Consider the following 18,080-nt stretch of genomic DNA (forward strand, 5'->3'; position numbering starts at 1 on the left):
CCAGGGAGCTGTTGCCGGCAAACCCAGATATGACTCATTGCAAAATCTAATGTGTAGTTTGGCCTTTGGAGACAAATGCACAGGGGAGAGGTCAGTCACATGGACACACAAAGCTGCATTATACTGGATCAGGCCCTTGGTTCATCACTGTCAGTATCGTCTACACAGGCTGGCAGCCGCTTCCCAAGGTCTCAGGTAGAGGTCCTTCATATCATCTGGTGTCAGATCTTTCAACTGGAGATACCAGGGACTGAGCCTGGGGCCTTCTGCATGCAAAGCAGAGGCTCTTGCACTGAGCCACAGCCCCTCCCTAAACAAAAAAATTCCACTGCACCTTGCTGACTTACATTAGCCACTGTAGCATCTGCGTTGGTATGAACACATGAATCTGCCTTATACTGAATCAGGCCCTTGGTCTATCAAGGAATCAGTATTGTCTACCCAGACTGGCAGCAACACTGCAGGGTCTGAGGCAGAGTTTCTTCACTCACCTGCTGCCTGGTCCTTTTAACTGGAGATGCCAGGGATTGAACCTGGGATCTTCTGCATGCTAAGCAGATGTTCTACGGCTGAGCCACAGCTATTGACCACGATGTCTCAATAGATCCTCCGTGTTCCAAGGTGAGTATCAGTGTTGGGGTCAACAACAGAGGGTGGCTTTATTTTATAAATGTCTACTCGGTTTCATGTTTCTTGGGGTAAAGTCCCAGGGTTAACCTCTGTCATCTCCTCTTGAATGTTCTTAAGCAATGTGTGTGTGTGGGGGGGATCTTTCTCTGCCTCAGACCCTGGAAAGCCACTGCCAGTCAGGTCAGGCAGTGCTGAGCTAGAAGAACCAATGTTCTCGTTCTGGATCAGGCAGCTTCCTCTGCTCCTATGCATGTAACAAGCACCATCCTTCCTGTGTGTCTGCACGTGCAGAATTTAGAATTTCTCTATCCTGATTTTTTTTTCTTTCGAAACTTGACAGGGGAGGAAAGTGAAACGGAAGCAGAGATCAACCTCTCGGACTTTCCATGGTTTCACGGGACTCTATCGCGGGTCAAAGCCGCCCAGCTGGTGCTGTTTGGTGGAGCCAGAAGTCACGGGCTGTTTGTCATTCGGCAGAGTGAAACGCGACCAGGAGAATATGTCCTGACGTTTAACTTCCAGGGAAAAGCAAAGGCAAGCATCCCTCAGTCGTGAATGAGCATGGCATAGCAGTTTAGAGGGTCAAACGAGGACCTGGGAGACCCAGGTTCGAATCCCTGCTTTGTGAGCAAGCTCTGTGGTTAACCCTGGGCCAGTCACACTCTCTCTGCCTAACCTACCTCTCGGGGAGGTGGTAGTGAGGATAAATGGGGAATGGAAAGAAATAATCACATACACTTGTAGTTCCTTGGAGGAAGTGCAGAATGAGCATGTAGTAGACAAGTTAATATATTTTAGCAGGAATGGAATGGGTGATGTTTTTCTCCACGTTCAGGTATGGTTCTGACATAACAGCCAACTATGGTTTGTCAGCATATGAACAAGCCTGGTTAATCCCTGGGTTTGCCCATGGCCAGTTAATTGGTTATTTCTGCTTTCATGGCAAACCATAGTTTGGCAAACTGGCAATCTGTGGGTGACATTTTCCCTGCTGACCTTAATGCTGATGGAGGGTTAAGTTTGTGTTTTGCATACTGGTTTGCAGGCGTAGGGAGAACCTTTGTTTGAGCATAATGGCCAGCTACAGTTTGCTGTGAAAGCAGAAGAAAGATTTACTTGCTCACGGAGCGGCATGCTACAGTTTTTTCTGCGTCCCCTGAGCTGCATCTTATTCTGCCTCAAGAATTTAAGATGTGACCGTGCCACAGTGATCCATGCAACGGTTACCTCAAGGCTTGATTACTGCAGCTTGCTCTACACAGGGGTGCCCTTGAAGCTGACCCAGAAATTACAGCTTGTCCAGAATGCAGCGGTGTGGGTACTCAAAGGCGCCCCAGTGACGGCACATATCCAACCAGTGCTTCACCAGCTGTGCTGAGTACCGGATCCGCTTCAGGGTTTTGCTTTTGAACTTTAGGGCCTTAAAGGTCTGGGGCCAACGTACCTGGGGACCGCCTCTCCTGGTATGTCCCCCACAGAGCCTCGCACTAAAACCTACTAGTGATCCCTGGCCCAAAAGACATCCGGCTGTCCTCAACTAAAGCCAGGGCTTTGTCAGACGTGTCTGCCCCCTGGTGGAACACTCTTACCTGGTGACATCTGTGCCCTGCGGGACCTAGCACAGTTCCACAGGGCACGCAAGATGGAGTTGTTCCATTAGACTTATAGTTGGAGGGCAACAATGGCCTTCACCATGCCTAGCTTGCAGTCACCCCTCAGAGGGAGAGAAACAACATGATATGCCATTGATGTTTAGCTGGTATTACCTGATTTATTGTAATTTAATTAACTGTTTACATAGAATCATAGAATGTTAGAGTTGGAAGGGACCTTGCAGGTCATCTCGTCCAACCCCCTGCACTCTGCAGGAGTATACTGAAAGATAGCCCTACATACCTACAACATCCCCGAAAGATGGTCGTCCAGCCTCCGCTTGAAAACATCCAGCAAAGGAGCATCCACCCCCTCCCGAGGCAGACTGTTCCACTGCTCAACCACTCTTACAGTTAGGAAGTTTCTCCTGATATTTAGCCGGTAACGACTCCCTTGTCATTTCCACCCATTCGATCTAGTTTTGCAAACCGGAGCAAGAGAGAATAGATCTGCTCCATCTTCTACATGACAGCCCTTCAAATACTTGAAGACTGCAATCATGTCCCCTCTAAGCCTTCTCTTTCCCAGGCTAAACATACCCAACTCTTTCAGCCTTTCCTCATAAGAGTTGGATTCCAACCCTCTCACCATCCTGGTTGCCCTCTTCTGGACACGCTCGAGCTTGTCAACAGCCTTCCTAAAATGTGGTGCCCAAAACTGGACACAGTACTCCAGGTGGGGCCTGACCATAGCAGAATAGAGCAGAACTACCACCTCCCGTGATCTGGACACAATGCTTCTGTTAATGCATCCTAAGATTGCATTAGCTTTCTTCACAGCCACATCACACTGCAGGCTCATGTTTAGCTTGTGATCAACCAGAACACCTAGATCCCTTTCACATGTGCTGCTGTCAAGCCAAGTTCCTCCCATTCTACATTTTTACCTTCTGTATGTTTAACAATGATGTACACAGCCCTGAGCCCTCGGGGGAGGGGCAGTTTATAAATCAAATAAACAATAATATTTTTTATTTATTTATCAAATTTATACCCCGCCCTCCCAGCCAAAGCTTATTATTATTAATAATAATAATAATAATAGTAATAATAATAATAATAGTAATAGTAGTAGTAGTCATGAATAGAAGAAGAAGAGGAGATTGGATTTATACCCCACCCTTCACTACCCAAGGGAGTCTCAGAGCGGCTTCCAAACTCCTTTCCCTCCCCCTCCCCCCAACAGACACCCTGTGAGGTAGGTGGGGCTGAGAGAGCTCTGACAGAAACTGCTCTTTTTCAAGGACAGCTGTGACAGAACTATGGCTTGCCCAAGGCAATCCAGCCAGGTGCAAGTGGAGGAGTGAAGAATCAAACCTGGTTCTCCCAGATTAGAGTCCGCGCACTTAACCACTACACCAAACATAGCTGCATTATGGGGACGGAAATTGGTTCTTGAAACCTCCTGATTTGCAGGGTCCTGAGATTCTGAGGGGGAAAGGTGGCCATATGAATATTGTCCATAAATGGATACTGCATTTCTCTCCTCTGCATTGCCCTCCCTTGGGTTCTGTGTTGTGTTGCGTTGCCAGTGGAAGCTTTGGGCTGCCTGGCAAATCAGTTGAGCTGGGAGAGGACTAAAGCTCTTGGTCAGCTGGACCCGCTGAAAGCTGGCAGCGGGCCTCGAATGGAGGCATAATCGCAAACAATCAAAAGCTTAGAAGCCACCCACTAAAACCACGATCACCACTTAGGCTTGTTAATTGCCTGGTGCCTGGCACAGGAATCTTCTTGCTTGCCAGGCAGAGGAAAGCAGCCAGAATTCATTGGCGCGCCTTCTCCCTCCACGGTGCCAGCAAAGGGGAAATGTGGGAAATGCTTTGACTAGTCTTGGAGGCGCAGCGGTGTTTGATGCTCTGCGACACCCTTGGGGTAGTTGGAAGGGTGAGCTCTGTTTATGTGTGTGTGTGTGTGTGGAACAGAGACAGTGCTGGCATCTGTATGCCAGGAACGGGGCATTATAGAGGTTCAACGCCGGTTCTGTTTCTTCCACCCTTTTCTGTGCAAGCCATCTGGAATTTTGTCTTTGAAAAAGTATTGCTAGTTTGTTGGTATCTTTTCTTTTCTTTTTAAAGTACCCATAGGTACACTTTTATTAATTTTTTTTAATCTACAACAAACAAATCTACACACTACAAACAGACACTCTACTACACATAACGTATATACCAAGAGTGCAGTTACATTATATGCTTATATGCAATTACTTAATTAATAAAAACTCTATATCAAATACTTTCCATTCTTCTATCTTCTGTGTTCTCAAGTCCATTGCGCTATCCTTGCCTAATCTTCTTTTACATTTGCATTATTGTTGGTATCTTTTCTTGTATTAACAGTACTTGGGAAGGTATCAGGAGTCACCGGTAGAGCAAATAGAATGCATGTGGAAAGTCCAGGATTCAATTGTTGGTATTTCTAGTTAAAAGATATTGGGTAGCCGTGAAGGGTCCTTTAGGTACCATGTGGATGGACGGGCCCTTTGCCTTTCCTTAGCTGTTGCCATCCCCTCACACACCAGCCTGAGAACTTTTTCGGGCCTTAAAAAAAAAAGGCACAGAGGAAAGCAGCTAAGATTCATCGGTGCAACTTCTCCATCCATGGTGCCAGCAGAGGGGAAACGTGGGAAAAGCTGCAACTGGTCTTGGATGTGTAGCAGTGTTTGATCCTCTGCAACACCTTTGGAGTAGTTGGAAGCATTTTGGGGGGTGGCACAAAGATCATTGACAGATCTCTGTAGTGTAATAATTTTGTGACAGTCTCTTGCAACAGCTTAATAACTCCTGACTTTTCTTTTTAGTAAGTCTGTAGTTCTTCTCATTGGGGAGTTGTAAGGGGAAATATGCAGGTTACTCATTTCACCTGATGGCTTCAGAACAAAAAGGGATAGAGACTTTTTAAAAACCGAAAGCTGGGAACTGGCACATTGTAGCAATAGATCATTATAATGTCACCGAACTATATTTATTGGTCAATTAACATTAAAAAAAAACCCTCTGGTGGTGGAGGGGGAAGATGGTGGCTTTGGGGGACTGAGGGAAGGAAAGCACCAGGCAAGCAGCTGCATGGATGCTCTGCATTCACAGCAGCAGGGACGACATGAAGCAGTCTCGTTCTGGAAACCCTTGGTTCAGGAAGTTTTGAAGAAATGATCCGTGACTTTTGTGGTGATTCTTTTTTCTTTTTCTTTTAGTGTGTCTGTGTGTGTGAGAGAGAGAGAGCCAGTTTGGTGTAGTGGTTAAGTGTGTGGACTCTGATCGGGGAGAACCAGGTTCGATTCCCCACTCCTCCACTTGCACCTGGCTGGATGACCTTGGGCAAGCCGTAGCTCTGATAAGAGCTGTTCTCGAAAAAGAGCAGTTTCTGTCAAGAGCTCTCTCAGCCCCACCTACCTCACAGGGTGTCTGTTGTGGGGAGGGGAAGGGAAAGGAGTTTGTAAGCCGCTCTGAGACACCTTTGGGTAGTGAAGGGCAGGGTATAAATCCAAACTCTTCTTCTTCTTCTTCTTCTTCTGTGTGTGTGTGTGTGTATTTGCCTGGAAGTCATGGTTGACTTCTGGCAACCTCTAATGGGGCTTGGACATTTCAGAGAAGTGGCTTGCTATTGCCTTGCCTCTGCCTCCCGTCCCTGGTATTTCTTGGAGGTCTCCCATCCAAATACTTGCCAGGGTCGGCCCTGCTTAGCTTCCAAGATCTGATGAGATTGGGCTTGCCTGGGCTATCCATGTCAGGGTGTGACTCTTTTTTTCTTGATTATATAAATCAGTGGTTTTAAGTTGTGGGGTTTTTTAAAGCACATAACAGTATTCGGATAGCCAGTATTCACTGTGACACCAGTCAGGGTTATTATGGTAGCTACCCCAGTGACATGTTCTGGAATTGGCCTAATGGCTCTGTCATACTCAATTTTCTTTCCATACACTTAAGAATAACAGTTAGGTAACTGTTAACTTTGCAAACAAAATAAACATAAAAATCAGTGCAGGCCAGAATGTATTGGGTCCCCAGGGCAACATTCCAAGTAGATACCTAAACTGGAAATCAGTTATTCAGAGAAAGGGATTTGAGAACAGGTATTCAGGATTGTTGGAAAATAAATGTGAATTAACAGCAAGTGTTTACCAAGATATAGGAGGCAGGAGGCAGTTACTGCAGGTACACCTGAAGTTATTGATCTACAAGGTAACAATTTTATCAATAGAGCAGTTGGGGAAGAGAAGACAGGAAGAGATTCTTCCTCTTTCTCTCTTGCTTCCTATTACCTTGTTTTTGTTTCTTCCTCTTTGAGGCAGCTGATGTACATTATATATAGGTAAAGGTAAAGGTTCCCTTGCTTGAAAGCCAGTCGAATCCGACTCTAGGGTTGTGGTGCTCATCTCCGTTTCAAAGCCGAAGAACCAGCGCTGTCCGAAGACGTTTCCGTGGTCATGTGGCCGGCATGACTAAACACCAAGGCGCACGGAACGCTGTTACCTTTCCCACCGAAGTGGTACCTATTTATCTACTTGCAATTTCTTGCTTTTGAACTGCTAGGTTGGCAGGAGCTGGAACTAGAGACGGGAGCTCACTCCATCATGCGGCACACTCTGGTCTCGAACTGCTGAACTACCGACCTTCCACAGCCTGCAGCTCAGCGTCTTAACCACTTGAGCCACCACATTATACATACATATGCATATATTCTTTCTGCCGCAAGAAACCTGCTAATACAACCCCACCCTCTTTCATCATTTGCAGCATCTGCGACTGTCCTTGAATGAGAACGGCCAATGCCATGTCCAGCACCTCTGGTTCCAGACCATCTTCGACATGCTGAGGCATTTTCACATGCACCCCATCCCCCTGGAGTCGGGCGGGTCCGCTGACATCACGCTCCGCAGCTATGTGGTTGCCCCAGCCTCCTTGCCTGGTGGGTTATATGTTTGTCCTTACTGCTTTGCCTTGGTTAGGAGTCTTGTGACCCATGGGGGCCTGTACTGAAAGCTATCAGGAAGGGGGGCGGGGTTGAGTCGCAGCAGTTGTAATAGTCATCGCGGTCATAAAAAGTAGTAATTACAGTTATATTGGACTGTGCTGGCAGTTTGCCGAATGAGACAGTTTGTAAACTCTGCAAGGGAAGCAATCTGAAGGGTTTTTTTAATCTCCATTCCTGTGCTGCTTCCGGAGCAAAACAGTTTTCAGAGGCAACTTACCAGAAAAACAAATAGTGCCATTAAAACCAAAGGAAACAACGGCTGAAAAAAAAGCTGACGGAAGAGGCTGGTACCTTCATAAACTCTGTTGTTTCAAGAGTGTGTTGTTGTTTTTTCTTTTCCTCCCATCCAGAGGTGAGCCCATCCCCGGTTGTGGCTTCCCAACAGCCCAGCTGCAGAAATGATCTCCAGTCTCAACACTACTTTTCCAGCTTTGTCCCGGGCACTTTCCAGCCCGCCTCCCCTTCAGAGGGCACAACTTCCTCCTCTTCCTCCTCCGCCAGCCATTCGCTCTACCATCGAGTGGAAGGGACCCTCAGTGCCCGCAGTCGCAGTAACAGCACCGAGCGCCTCTTTGACTCCTCTGCTGTCGGCGTGGAGGACTACCATGAAAGCGAGGGCTCACGCAACAGAACCAGAGCAGTGGAGAACCAATATTCATTTTACTGATTGCGCTGATGGAGTGGCTTTTTCCTCTTTCTCTTTGGAACGGTCGCTTGTGAGTGAGGAGAGCCAACGCGCCACTGGCTGCTCGGTTCCTTGAGAATCTGAGCCTCTTGGTGGCTCTTTGGGGAGGGTCCCCTCTGGCCTCTGAACGTGTGTGATGTCTGCAGGCTGCACGGTACTCTTGTCATTTCCTTCATTGCTTTCAACTCAAGATGGCCCTCATTCCCAGACTCTAAGAGCAAAGAGAAACATCAAGGTGATGCACAACCTGTTTCTTGGTTTCCAAATGAAAGCCATCGCCTGAGGGGCAGAAGCATGATGCAGATAGGGGAAGGTGCTCTATTCCCATGCCTCTTTGGGGCAAGCCTCACTTGCCTGGTATTGGCTTCCACCCAGATGGCTGCATTCAACTGGAAGCAGAATGTGCCAACTAAATGTTAACTGCACTGGGGCTGGGTCCCCTTTTGAGTAATCCTTACCACGAATGGCCCCCTTGGCTCCTAGAGAGCACAAAAGTCAGAACGGGTTGTAGGATTGTGGCTGCCTGCCTCTTACGGGTTCCGTGGTCCTCTTTTTAAAGTTGTGGGGTTCTGAGTACCCTCCGTGTACCCTTTCTGGTACATTTTCTATGCCCTTTCCAAATTCTGCTTTCATGATGTAGAGCTGTCAGAGCACGACAGTGCAAATTAAGAAACTACAAAGCTGCAGTCAGACATTTGGTCGGCCTAGCTGAGCTCTGTCTACCACGCTGGGCAGTGGTTCTCTCCACTGAACTAGCCCTAGTTGATATTGATGTTAATGTAAAGGCCTCGGGAGGATTCGGAGAATGCCGACTCTCTGAATGTTATCAATTTATGTCTAGACGGCAGGAGATCAATGACAGGACACTGATGCAGAAAAAAGATGGATGTGACTGGAAGTTGGTTTCTAGACTCCAGCTGGCTGCAAACAGCTGTCCAGTTGCTGTGTTACCTTTTTTTTTTTTGTACTCACAGGTCTTTCCTGCAGCAGTTTTGAGCCGATCGCTCTTCAGTTGTGAAACAGGGCTTTTCATTAGATAACGGCTGATGGTTGGCGAGCTCTTGCACCTAAATGTCAGCAGTCTTTAGCAGCTGGGGGGTTCTTTTCTGCTCATAATTTCCCCTAAAGCAAAAGATGAGCTAAGTTAGGAGGTGCCTAATGCTGCCTCTTGTTTCTGCCTTGCCAGCTTCATGTGCAACAGGGCAGCTATATTTTTGATGGAGTGCCCCATTCAATTAGAGAAGAACCGAAATTGGGTGCAGAGTCCTGTGTCTTCGTAGACCACAGTTTCTAAAGGATGTCGTTGGATGGAGCCATGAGATCCTATTGGCTGTTCATGGAAGAGGAATATCTGGCAGGCTTTTGATCTGATCTATGGTGGGGGCTAATCTAAGGGAAGTGAAACTTGCCCATGGTAGACATGGGCAGCATTCAGGGGTCATAAATGAACCATGGTTTGATCAGTCCCCTGTTTTTTTGGAAGCTGGCACCAAATTAGGATTTCAAACTAAAGTTTATAGCTGGTTTGTTAACTGCAGTATATAATAATGGTTGTTTGTTGTGATGCTTGAGTTCATCACCCCAAGTTTGCTAAGTAGGGCCACCACGTGGTGCCTGACCACAGAGGCAGCAGTATCGGGGGATGCCTTCCATGTTGGGGATGGGGAGACAATAAAGACGATAACGAGCCACCATTTATAATGGCATGGCCACAGGAGGATATAACCTCCACTCAAATTCAAATGCCTTTTATTGGCATACAATATTAGAAGCATTTCCCAATAATACAATACAAAAGAAATTATAAAATAGATAGTTGTGGCTATGTCAGGCCTAACTCAAGTTGTCACAAGCTAGATTTGACCATACAAAAGATGCCTGAATCATAAAATAAATTGGCATTCTAAACTTTTAAACTTAAGTTTTTAGACTTATAAATTAGGAATCATTAATATGATCAGGGTCACTCTTCCGTTTTATAAAACAATGGAGAAACTTAGCGGTCAGTTCAGTGGTCTCCGGATCTCGTGAAGCAAGGAGAAATTGTACCTTGATTCTATCCGATTGGCCTACTACCAACCTAAGGGGGGCTTCTATAAACTCCTCTCGAATATAACCTCCACTCAATAAGCTACTTCAGCTCACAGAAATGCCCTGATTTTATTCTACAGCAGTTATTAAAGAGCTCTGTATTAGGATGCCACAAACAAAGTAGTAAAGAGAGCCAGCTTCGTGTAATGGGTAAGAGTGCCAGGCTCTAATCTGGAGAACCAATCCTCATTGATTGATTCCTCCTCTACTTGAAGCTTGCTGGGTGACCTTGGGCTAGTCACAGTTCTCTCAAAACTCAGCCTCACAAGGTGCCTGTTGTGGGGAGAGGAAGGGAAGGTGATTGTAAGCCGCTTTGCAACTCCTTTAGGTAGAGGAAATGGGGTATAAAAACCTACTCTTCTTCTAATAACGTGAGCGATACTGGCAACATGTCACTTAGACATCAAAATCACTAAGATTTTTAAAAAAGGAGGTAGGAAGAAATGATGACAACGCATCAACCTTCAGCTGCTCGTTTGCAGCCGTGAAGAATTTCAGTCAAGCTGTCATAAAACCTAATTCCATCTCTGGGCTCCTTTTATAAATCCTACATAAACTTAGTGGTGCCATCAGGGTTAGAAGTTCAGGCCCTTGGCTCAGCAGCAAGATGCAAGCTATAGTTTCACATTTGAAGTATGCAATACGATCTAACACCTCCCCCCCCCGACTATTGCGGCCAGAGTCTAAAATTACCTAATTGCACCACTGTATAAACTTTCAAACCTAGAACGGGATGGGGTGGAGGAATTCCATCGGCTAAGGGTTAGTTGAATCACAGAGACAAAAGAGCAGACCCCCAAATGCTGTTCCAGCACCCGTGGGCAATAAGACTTTAGTGAAACCACAAAACTTTATTAGATTCGGGGCTATTTTTGGGCAGGAACGCACAGGAACGGAGTTCCGGCTGGCTCTCAAGTTGGCCACACCCAGCAGGAACTCATTAACATAACAGGCCACACCCAACAGCAGAAACTCATTAGGGTTGGCTACACTGGGGTGTCTGGCCTAACATGCAAAGGGTTCCTGCTACAAAAAAAGCCCTGGGTTTTGACAAGGTAAACAAAATAAGAAGCAAAAGGTGGGTGTGGCTGGATGACCACACTTCTGGCAACATGGGTGTGTGGCCTAATAGGTTAATATGATGTGCTATCAGGGGTGTGGCCTAATATGCTAATGAGTTCCTGCTGCTGGGTGTGGCCTATTATGCTAATGAGTTCCTGCTGGGCTTTTTCTACCAAAAAAGCCCTGATTAGATTCAAAACACTAAGTCACTGTCAGTGGTGGAAAATTCGTGAAACCACAAAACTTTATTAGATTCAAAACACTAAGTCACTTGTCAGTGGTGGAAAATGTCCTCAAGTCACAGCTGAGTTATGGCAACCCTAGGCAAGAGATGTTCAGGGGTGGTTTGCCGTTGCATCCCAATCCTTAGTGGTCTCCCACCCAAATACTAACCAGGGCTGGCTCTCGCTAGCTTCTGAGATCTGATGAGATCAGGCTAGCCTCGACTTACCATGTCAGGGCAAGTCACTCTTAACCGCTTGCAAAGTACACACGTGGAGAGCCTCCAGTTGCAGAACTAATCAAAGCGCTGTCTTCCAGGGGTTCTTGTAATGAGTAGCTTGTCCCCACCCCGGGTCCCCAAGCCCCTTGGCAGAGTTAAATATGCATTAGGCACTAAAGTGCCACTCCTGTGCAGACACCAGGGCGTCACAGTTGCCAGCCGTAGGTACAGAGTGTCTGCCCAGTTCCTGGCATACAAACTGCTTGCAACCACAAGACCTTGTTAAATGTTTAACAATTTTATTGAGGGTTCGAGGCACCCAGTTTCTAATTGGAGAGAAATTAAAAGTTTGATCCCATATAGGTGCAGTGGGTTGGCTCCAAAGAGCTGACGCTGTCCTGCAAATGCTTGCATAGGAATTCACACAGTGCTAAAGTGGGTAGGGTTTATATAGTTGTTTCTTGTGCAGGAGGTTAGAATGAACTCTTGCACAAGCACATGCTTTGGATTTACTTTCACACTACCCTTCTGCGAGTAGAAGTTACTTTCTCCTACTGAAAGCTGCCTTTAGATCCACTGCCATTCTAGACCTTAAGTAACTTATTGTTATGACAAAAATAATTTGAGTCATTATTAGTTTTAACTTGAAACACAGAAGAGATACTGTGAGATTAAATGAGAGAACAAATTTAACCTTTAAAAGATTGTTAATTGATGTTTAAAACTTTTAACAATTCCACACTTAAATATTCCAAATTTTATTATGTTCGCAAACAGCAGTTAAGAACAAGCAGTGACATCAAGGTTTCCAGTTAAAGGAGGAACTGCACAAAGATTCCGAAGAAACTGGTGAAGGTTATTTGTGGTTACCAGGTTACAGTCAGTCCTTTGGTTTCATTCCACAGCGTTCACACTTGTCCGGGTTCAAAACCTACCCTAGTCTGTGCTTGATTGGCCAAAGGATTTAGTGTGCAAAATCAACCCAACTGCCCACAAGGAACCATGTTTTCTCAGGACCAGTTCTGTAGCTCTTCATCTGAGCCACATATCTCTTTGGGCCGAGGTTCACAAGATTAGCTTGGAAGGATGTAAAAGCTCTTCCATATTTGCCAGGGGATGCAATGCTACTCGCCAAGTACAATAAAAGTAGTGGCTAACTGCACCTTTTTAAAAGAATTCTGGCAAGTAACAGATGGCTACTTGAGGCACTGAATTCTTGAAATAAGCTGACTGCAAAAGAGACATTTTCCGTAACAGCAACAAAAGGCCTCACGCAGTAGGGGGATGGAATGCACAGGTAAACCTTAGTGATGTGGGAAAGGAGGTATTGTAGATAAGTTCTGTGAAAAGAAGCTGAGTTTTGTATTGGTCCCTGAAGAAACAAGATGCTCAGAGCGTGGGGGGAGCTATGGCCACTGGCATCGTTAAGCTCCTCCTCAGCCATGGAGACTCTTCTGACTGCTGGTCACGTGACATAAAAGGGGATGGACCAGTTTTTCGAGATGTTTTCACCATGGCTTCTTCTGTGCCAATTGGACCTGAGGGGGGGAAAGGAGGACCCAAGGAGCAGCAAACTGCAATGTTAAATTTGTAAATACGATTTTTAAAGAAAAAAAAATGTGGAAAGGTTTTAACGTGCTGTAGAATAAATTAATTTTATTTACAAAACCAACAGGTAAAAGACATGGAAAGAAAATGATGTTCTGAGTTTGGGGTGTTTTTTTCTTTTTCATTTCTTCCCTTCTCTCTCATTTATTTTTTGGAAATAACACAAGCTCTGAACGGAGTGGGCTGCTGGAAGAATTAAAGCTGGGTTGGCCAAGAGGTTCATTCCCATTCTCATCAATTGATATCTGGATTTAGCATTTATTTTCTTTTCCCAAGAAGCTTTGTGTTTCTTGAGTTACAGAATCCCAGTGTCCTCACCAAATTTCTGTTCACACTACTCATTGAGGAACACTGTGACAGCTGAGGTAGTGTAAAAAAGTTACAAATTTAAACATAGATGTGACTTTTGTTGGCCATTTAAATTTACCTGAAGTATGAGATAGTGGAACCTCTAGGGTATGTACATCTAACTATGGTATAGTATTTCCAGCAATTACTGAAGAAGAAAATAACTATATTAGACGTGTTCCATTTAATACAATATTGTTCACACATACCCCCTCTCCTACCATTGAGCATCTCTGGAGGAAGCTGGATACATCTCATTACAAAGTTAGTAAGCCAGAATATATGATGTTAAGCTGCAGTATTGGTGTGAAACTTGTATATCTCACACTTTCCATGGCATCCAGCTGCCTAGGACTATGCTGCTAAAAATATAAAGAACACTAAAATGAACAGAAGACAGCATCAGAGACAGATTAAAACCACCAATTTAAACCAGTTTCAACTGAAAGCATCAGCTAATAAAATGAACAGACATCTCAACAAAATGATCACCGTAAAAGCAGTAATGTCCAATAGCAAAAACAGTTAAAAAAAATACTGAGTTTGGGGAGGGGGGAATCGGAAAACGGCTAGCCAACATCCATCGCATCTGCAATACTTAGACCTGCAATTCTACCAACTGCGCATATATGTTTGATATTTATTTGTTGGCTTCTTTCTTGTTTTTACTGGCAGATTCTGACAAAAAAGAAACCAGAGTTTGGGGATTGCGTGCATTCTGATTAATGATAGTTTGCCAAACCTTTTTCAATCTCTCGAGCAGAATATTGTTTTCCAAAATCATCACACTGATACATTAATCACAGATACATGAAACATCCATAAGATATCTTTTTCTATGCTTTCCTGTGTGTGTCAGGTATTGGCATTCTGGATGCAGTTTGTAGAACTCTTACTCTTCCCTGAAGACTGAGTCAAAAGAATCCAGGACCCAGGCATGGGGTTTTATGGTAATCCTTCCACCCAGCCCAGAAAGTGCTTGCAACACCCCAGCAGCTCTGAAGAGTCTGAAAACTGAGTTTCCAAATTTCTTGGGTTTGGCCTGCTGTTGTCCTATTCAGTTTCATTCATTTGTGCTCTTTGATGACAGCAGGAAATCCTCTGTGAAGGGGGTCTGTCATGCTCCAGGACTAACCTTTCATGTGCGAAACAGCCACTGTGCCCCTCAGGCTGCCCCAGTAAGCCTCAGTTTGGTTTCATGTCACTCTTTCCCTCCCCTCTAGTTTGCACCTTCTTGTCTTAGGGGGTGCCTATCTCCAGGTGGGGCCTGGAGTTCTCCCAGAATTACGGCTGATCTCCAGACTCCAGAGATCCCCTGGAGAAAATGGGAGTTGGGGTGGATGGACTCTATGGCATTACATCCTTGCTGAGATCCCCGCCTTCCCTTGTCTAGGCTCCATCCCTGAATCTCCAGGAATTTCCCAACCTAGAGTTAGGAAGCTAGCTAATCCTGGACTTTCTGGGTAGAAGGAGGCCCTCCCATGCAAGCCAGCTACAGTTTGGCTGGCAGTCTGAGTTGGGATTCGCTTTGCCTTCTGACAGGATTGTGAAGCTGTCTTTATACCAAAAAAGCAAATTTTGAGTCCAGTGGCAGCTTTAAGGCCAAGAAGTTTATTCAAGGTATGAGCTTTCGTGTGTATGCACACTTCCTCAGATACATTGAAATGGTGACCGTATGAACTTAGCTTGTTATTGCTGTTTAGTCTTTGTATACATCGAAACATCATCATTAAGTTGTATGCTAATTTGCTGTTCACCTATGTAGAGGCATCTGGCTATCTCTCCTTATATATAATTGAGTAGTGGGGTGGCACTTTCTGAACATGCCACACGCCTCTAAATCAATGCTGCCTCTAGCTGTGGAGTCCTGTGAGCAAAAATTCTACTTTGTGAGCTACCAGCATTAAAGTTGTGAGCAAGTGATTTGGCTGCTGCATAAATTAGTTTGCTCTGGAGCCATCCTTCCTGAGCTGAGACAAAAATAGCCAGAGGCTAAAAAAGCCTCTGAGCTAGCTCACACTGCTCTAAATCAGTTGGCTCCATGATGTGTCACTCAGAAGCTGTTCCTATCCACTGGCTGCGTTGCCTGAGTTCCACCCACAGAGGCAGCGCCCGCCAAAACTTTCCTCGGAAGACGGTTACTTCACTCTGGTGAACACAGCTACTGTCTTTGCTCTCCTTGCCAAACAACAGCTGATTCCATCAGAACAAAACCTGCCGTCTTTAGCCTCCAAGCCAAGTTTGCTGAGGCAATACTTTCCAGAACGGAACCCCCCCCCCCCCCATCAAAAAAACAGCTCTCCGCGGGGAGGTGGTGGGGGGGACCAGCCCAAGTTATCACAAAAAAGCCAGTGGATACACACACAAGTAGAGATAGAGGATGGGACCAGACACACAGAAAACAGGAAGCCAAAATCCCAAGGTACGCTGCAAAGCAGGAATACAGACACAGTCACAGACAGATCTACGTAGGCACACACAAACAGGAAGCGTGCAGGAACAACTGACTGAAGTGGAGAATGTTCAGAAAGTGCCACCCCACTACTCAATTATATATAAGGAGAGATACTGCTAATATGTACTTAACCTGCTTCCAGCCGATGCATTTGTTACACATCACATCTTTCTAGAACTCATTGTATTGCTTTTACAACGGGATTTACTGCTAGTATATGAACTGTTAACTTCCATTTCAATGTATCTGAAGTGTGCATGCACACCTAAGCTCATACCTTGAATAAACTTTTGTTGGTCTTAAAGGTGCCACTGGACTCAAAATTTGTTCTACTGCTTCAAACCAATGTGGCTGGCCACCTTGATTTATACCAAAAGGTATGTGAGATCTTGCAGAAAATGTCCATGTTGGGTGGACAAGGCCATGTCTGAGGAAAAAAATTAAATGGATGTTAAATCTGACATGAACAAAAATTCTAAAACAATCATGACTGAACATTTTAGCCGTCCTGGTCACTCCATCAGAGATCATCCTCAGACAGTAGCATTCAGATGGATGTCTGGACCACAAACTGGGCGAAGCAAAGGACTGCAGTGAGATAAGGCGTGGGAAAGGAACAGGGTTTCCTGCCCCTCGCCTGTGTGTTCCATTCTCAAAAAAAAAAAAAACCCCTCAACCATCAATTTTGGTATAACAGGTGGACACATTTCTGTGCATTCCCTCATATAATACCTAATTAGTCCCTATCAGTTATTTTTGTTACCCTTGATTAGAATTAACACCATTCTACAAAGTTCCATTGCCTTGGTTGCATGTCATTGTCATTTGACAACCAATTGCCCTCCTTTCCCCTGCTTCAAATGCAAATCTTATATATATAAAAGGTTTACTAATTTATTCATGATTCCAGGCTCTCCCATTGGCCCTTGAAGAATACCACATCACCTGTTGGCAGATGTACTGCCACTCAAGAGTAATCAGTTGGCATTGGATGGGTGCTGGGTTTGCTCTTCTCTCCCACCCACTTCTCTCCCATCCACAGCCCTTCTGAGCTTTTCTGATTGGGCCAGCGTTTCAAGGTCATTTGCATATGGAAGCTGATTGGACCTCACACCAATCTGCACCTCAAACTCCCTCCCCCCCCAACAGGTGTTCCCTTTAAGCTGAGTTAGTGTGAGCTAGCTCAGTTTTTTAGCCTCTGGCTCACACATTTTTGTCTCAGCTCAGGAAGGATGGCTCCAGAGCAAACTACTTATTGCAGTAGCCAAATCGCTTGCTCACAACTTTAAAGTCAGTAGCTCACAAAGTAGAAATTTTGCTCACAAGACTCCACAGCTCTTTTTCTACGAAATGACCCCTGCCTACTGAGTTCCCTGTCCTCAGGTTCCACCCCAAATCTCCAGGAGTTTAGCAAGCTGGAGCTAGCATCCTACCCCCCCATCCTCCACTGGTGGCCGGGGTGGGGGCAGGCAACCCTGAGTTTTAGGAATGTTCAGTGGTTAGACGTTCAGAACTTTGACATATTCAAACCCTGATGAAATTAAATTACTTCAAAGTGCTGATAAGGAAGGTCTGGAAAGTTTTATGCTGTTCACCCCACCCTCTTGTTTTTAATATGGAAAAATGGAAGGAGTACTTGGGAAAAAAGAAAAAAAGTAAGGGTTTTGGAGTTAATGTGGTCCAAAACAACTGCAGCGTCAATTAAAGCTATTTTAAAATGCAGTTGAATTAATCTCTGCTATATATCTACAAAGAGACAAAAGAAATGCAGGGCTGGCGGGCCCTTAAATGCAAATGAAATCACAGAAATTCATCTGTGAACAGGAAATGAAGTTTCAATTGAGAGGGAAGCCCAAAGTGCCTCTGTGCAGGCCACAGAATGAGATGTCATTTGTTTGCTTCCTAGCCTTGCAGCTGCATAACCTTTCTGCTCCTGCCTTACTTCTATAATAGCAAGCATCTCCAGACAGCAGCAGGAAGTAGACCTCAGCAACTGCCCACCTTTCTCCCTGTTGTTGCCTGCCTTCAGCAATGTGGAATTCACTGCCGCAGGAAGTGGTGGCACCTACAAGCACAGGCAGCTTCAAGAGGGGATTGGATAAACATGGAGCAGAGGTCCATCAGTGGCTATTA

General features: G+C 45.3%; 1 protein-coding gene across 1 annotated transcript in view; it reads left to right on the forward strand.

The window, feature by feature from the left end:
* SH2B2 (SH2B adaptor protein 2) overlaps nt 1–7,923 on the forward strand; it is a 64,270-nt gene extending 56,347 nt beyond the window's left edge. Inside the window, exons 9-11 of the mRNA XM_015407978.1 lie at nt 971–1,164; nt 7,019–7,190; nt 7,607–7,923. Coding sequence (XP_015263464.1) covers nt 971–1,164; nt 7,019–7,190; nt 7,607–7,923 — 683 coding nt within the window. The remainder of the gene's footprint in view (nt 1–970; nt 1,165–7,018; nt 7,191–7,606) is intronic.
* Nucleotides 7,924–18,080: the final 10,157 nt, after the last annotated feature.

The sequence above is a fragment of the Gekko japonicus genome, unplaced genomic scaffold (assembly GCF_001447785.1).
Source record: "Gekko japonicus isolate JY-2015 unplaced genomic scaffold, Gekko_japonicus_V1.1 scaffold1, whole genome shotgun sequence".
NCBI classification, from domain to species: domain Eukaryota; kingdom Metazoa; phylum Chordata; class Lepidosauria; order Squamata; family Gekkonidae; genus Gekko; species Gekko japonicus.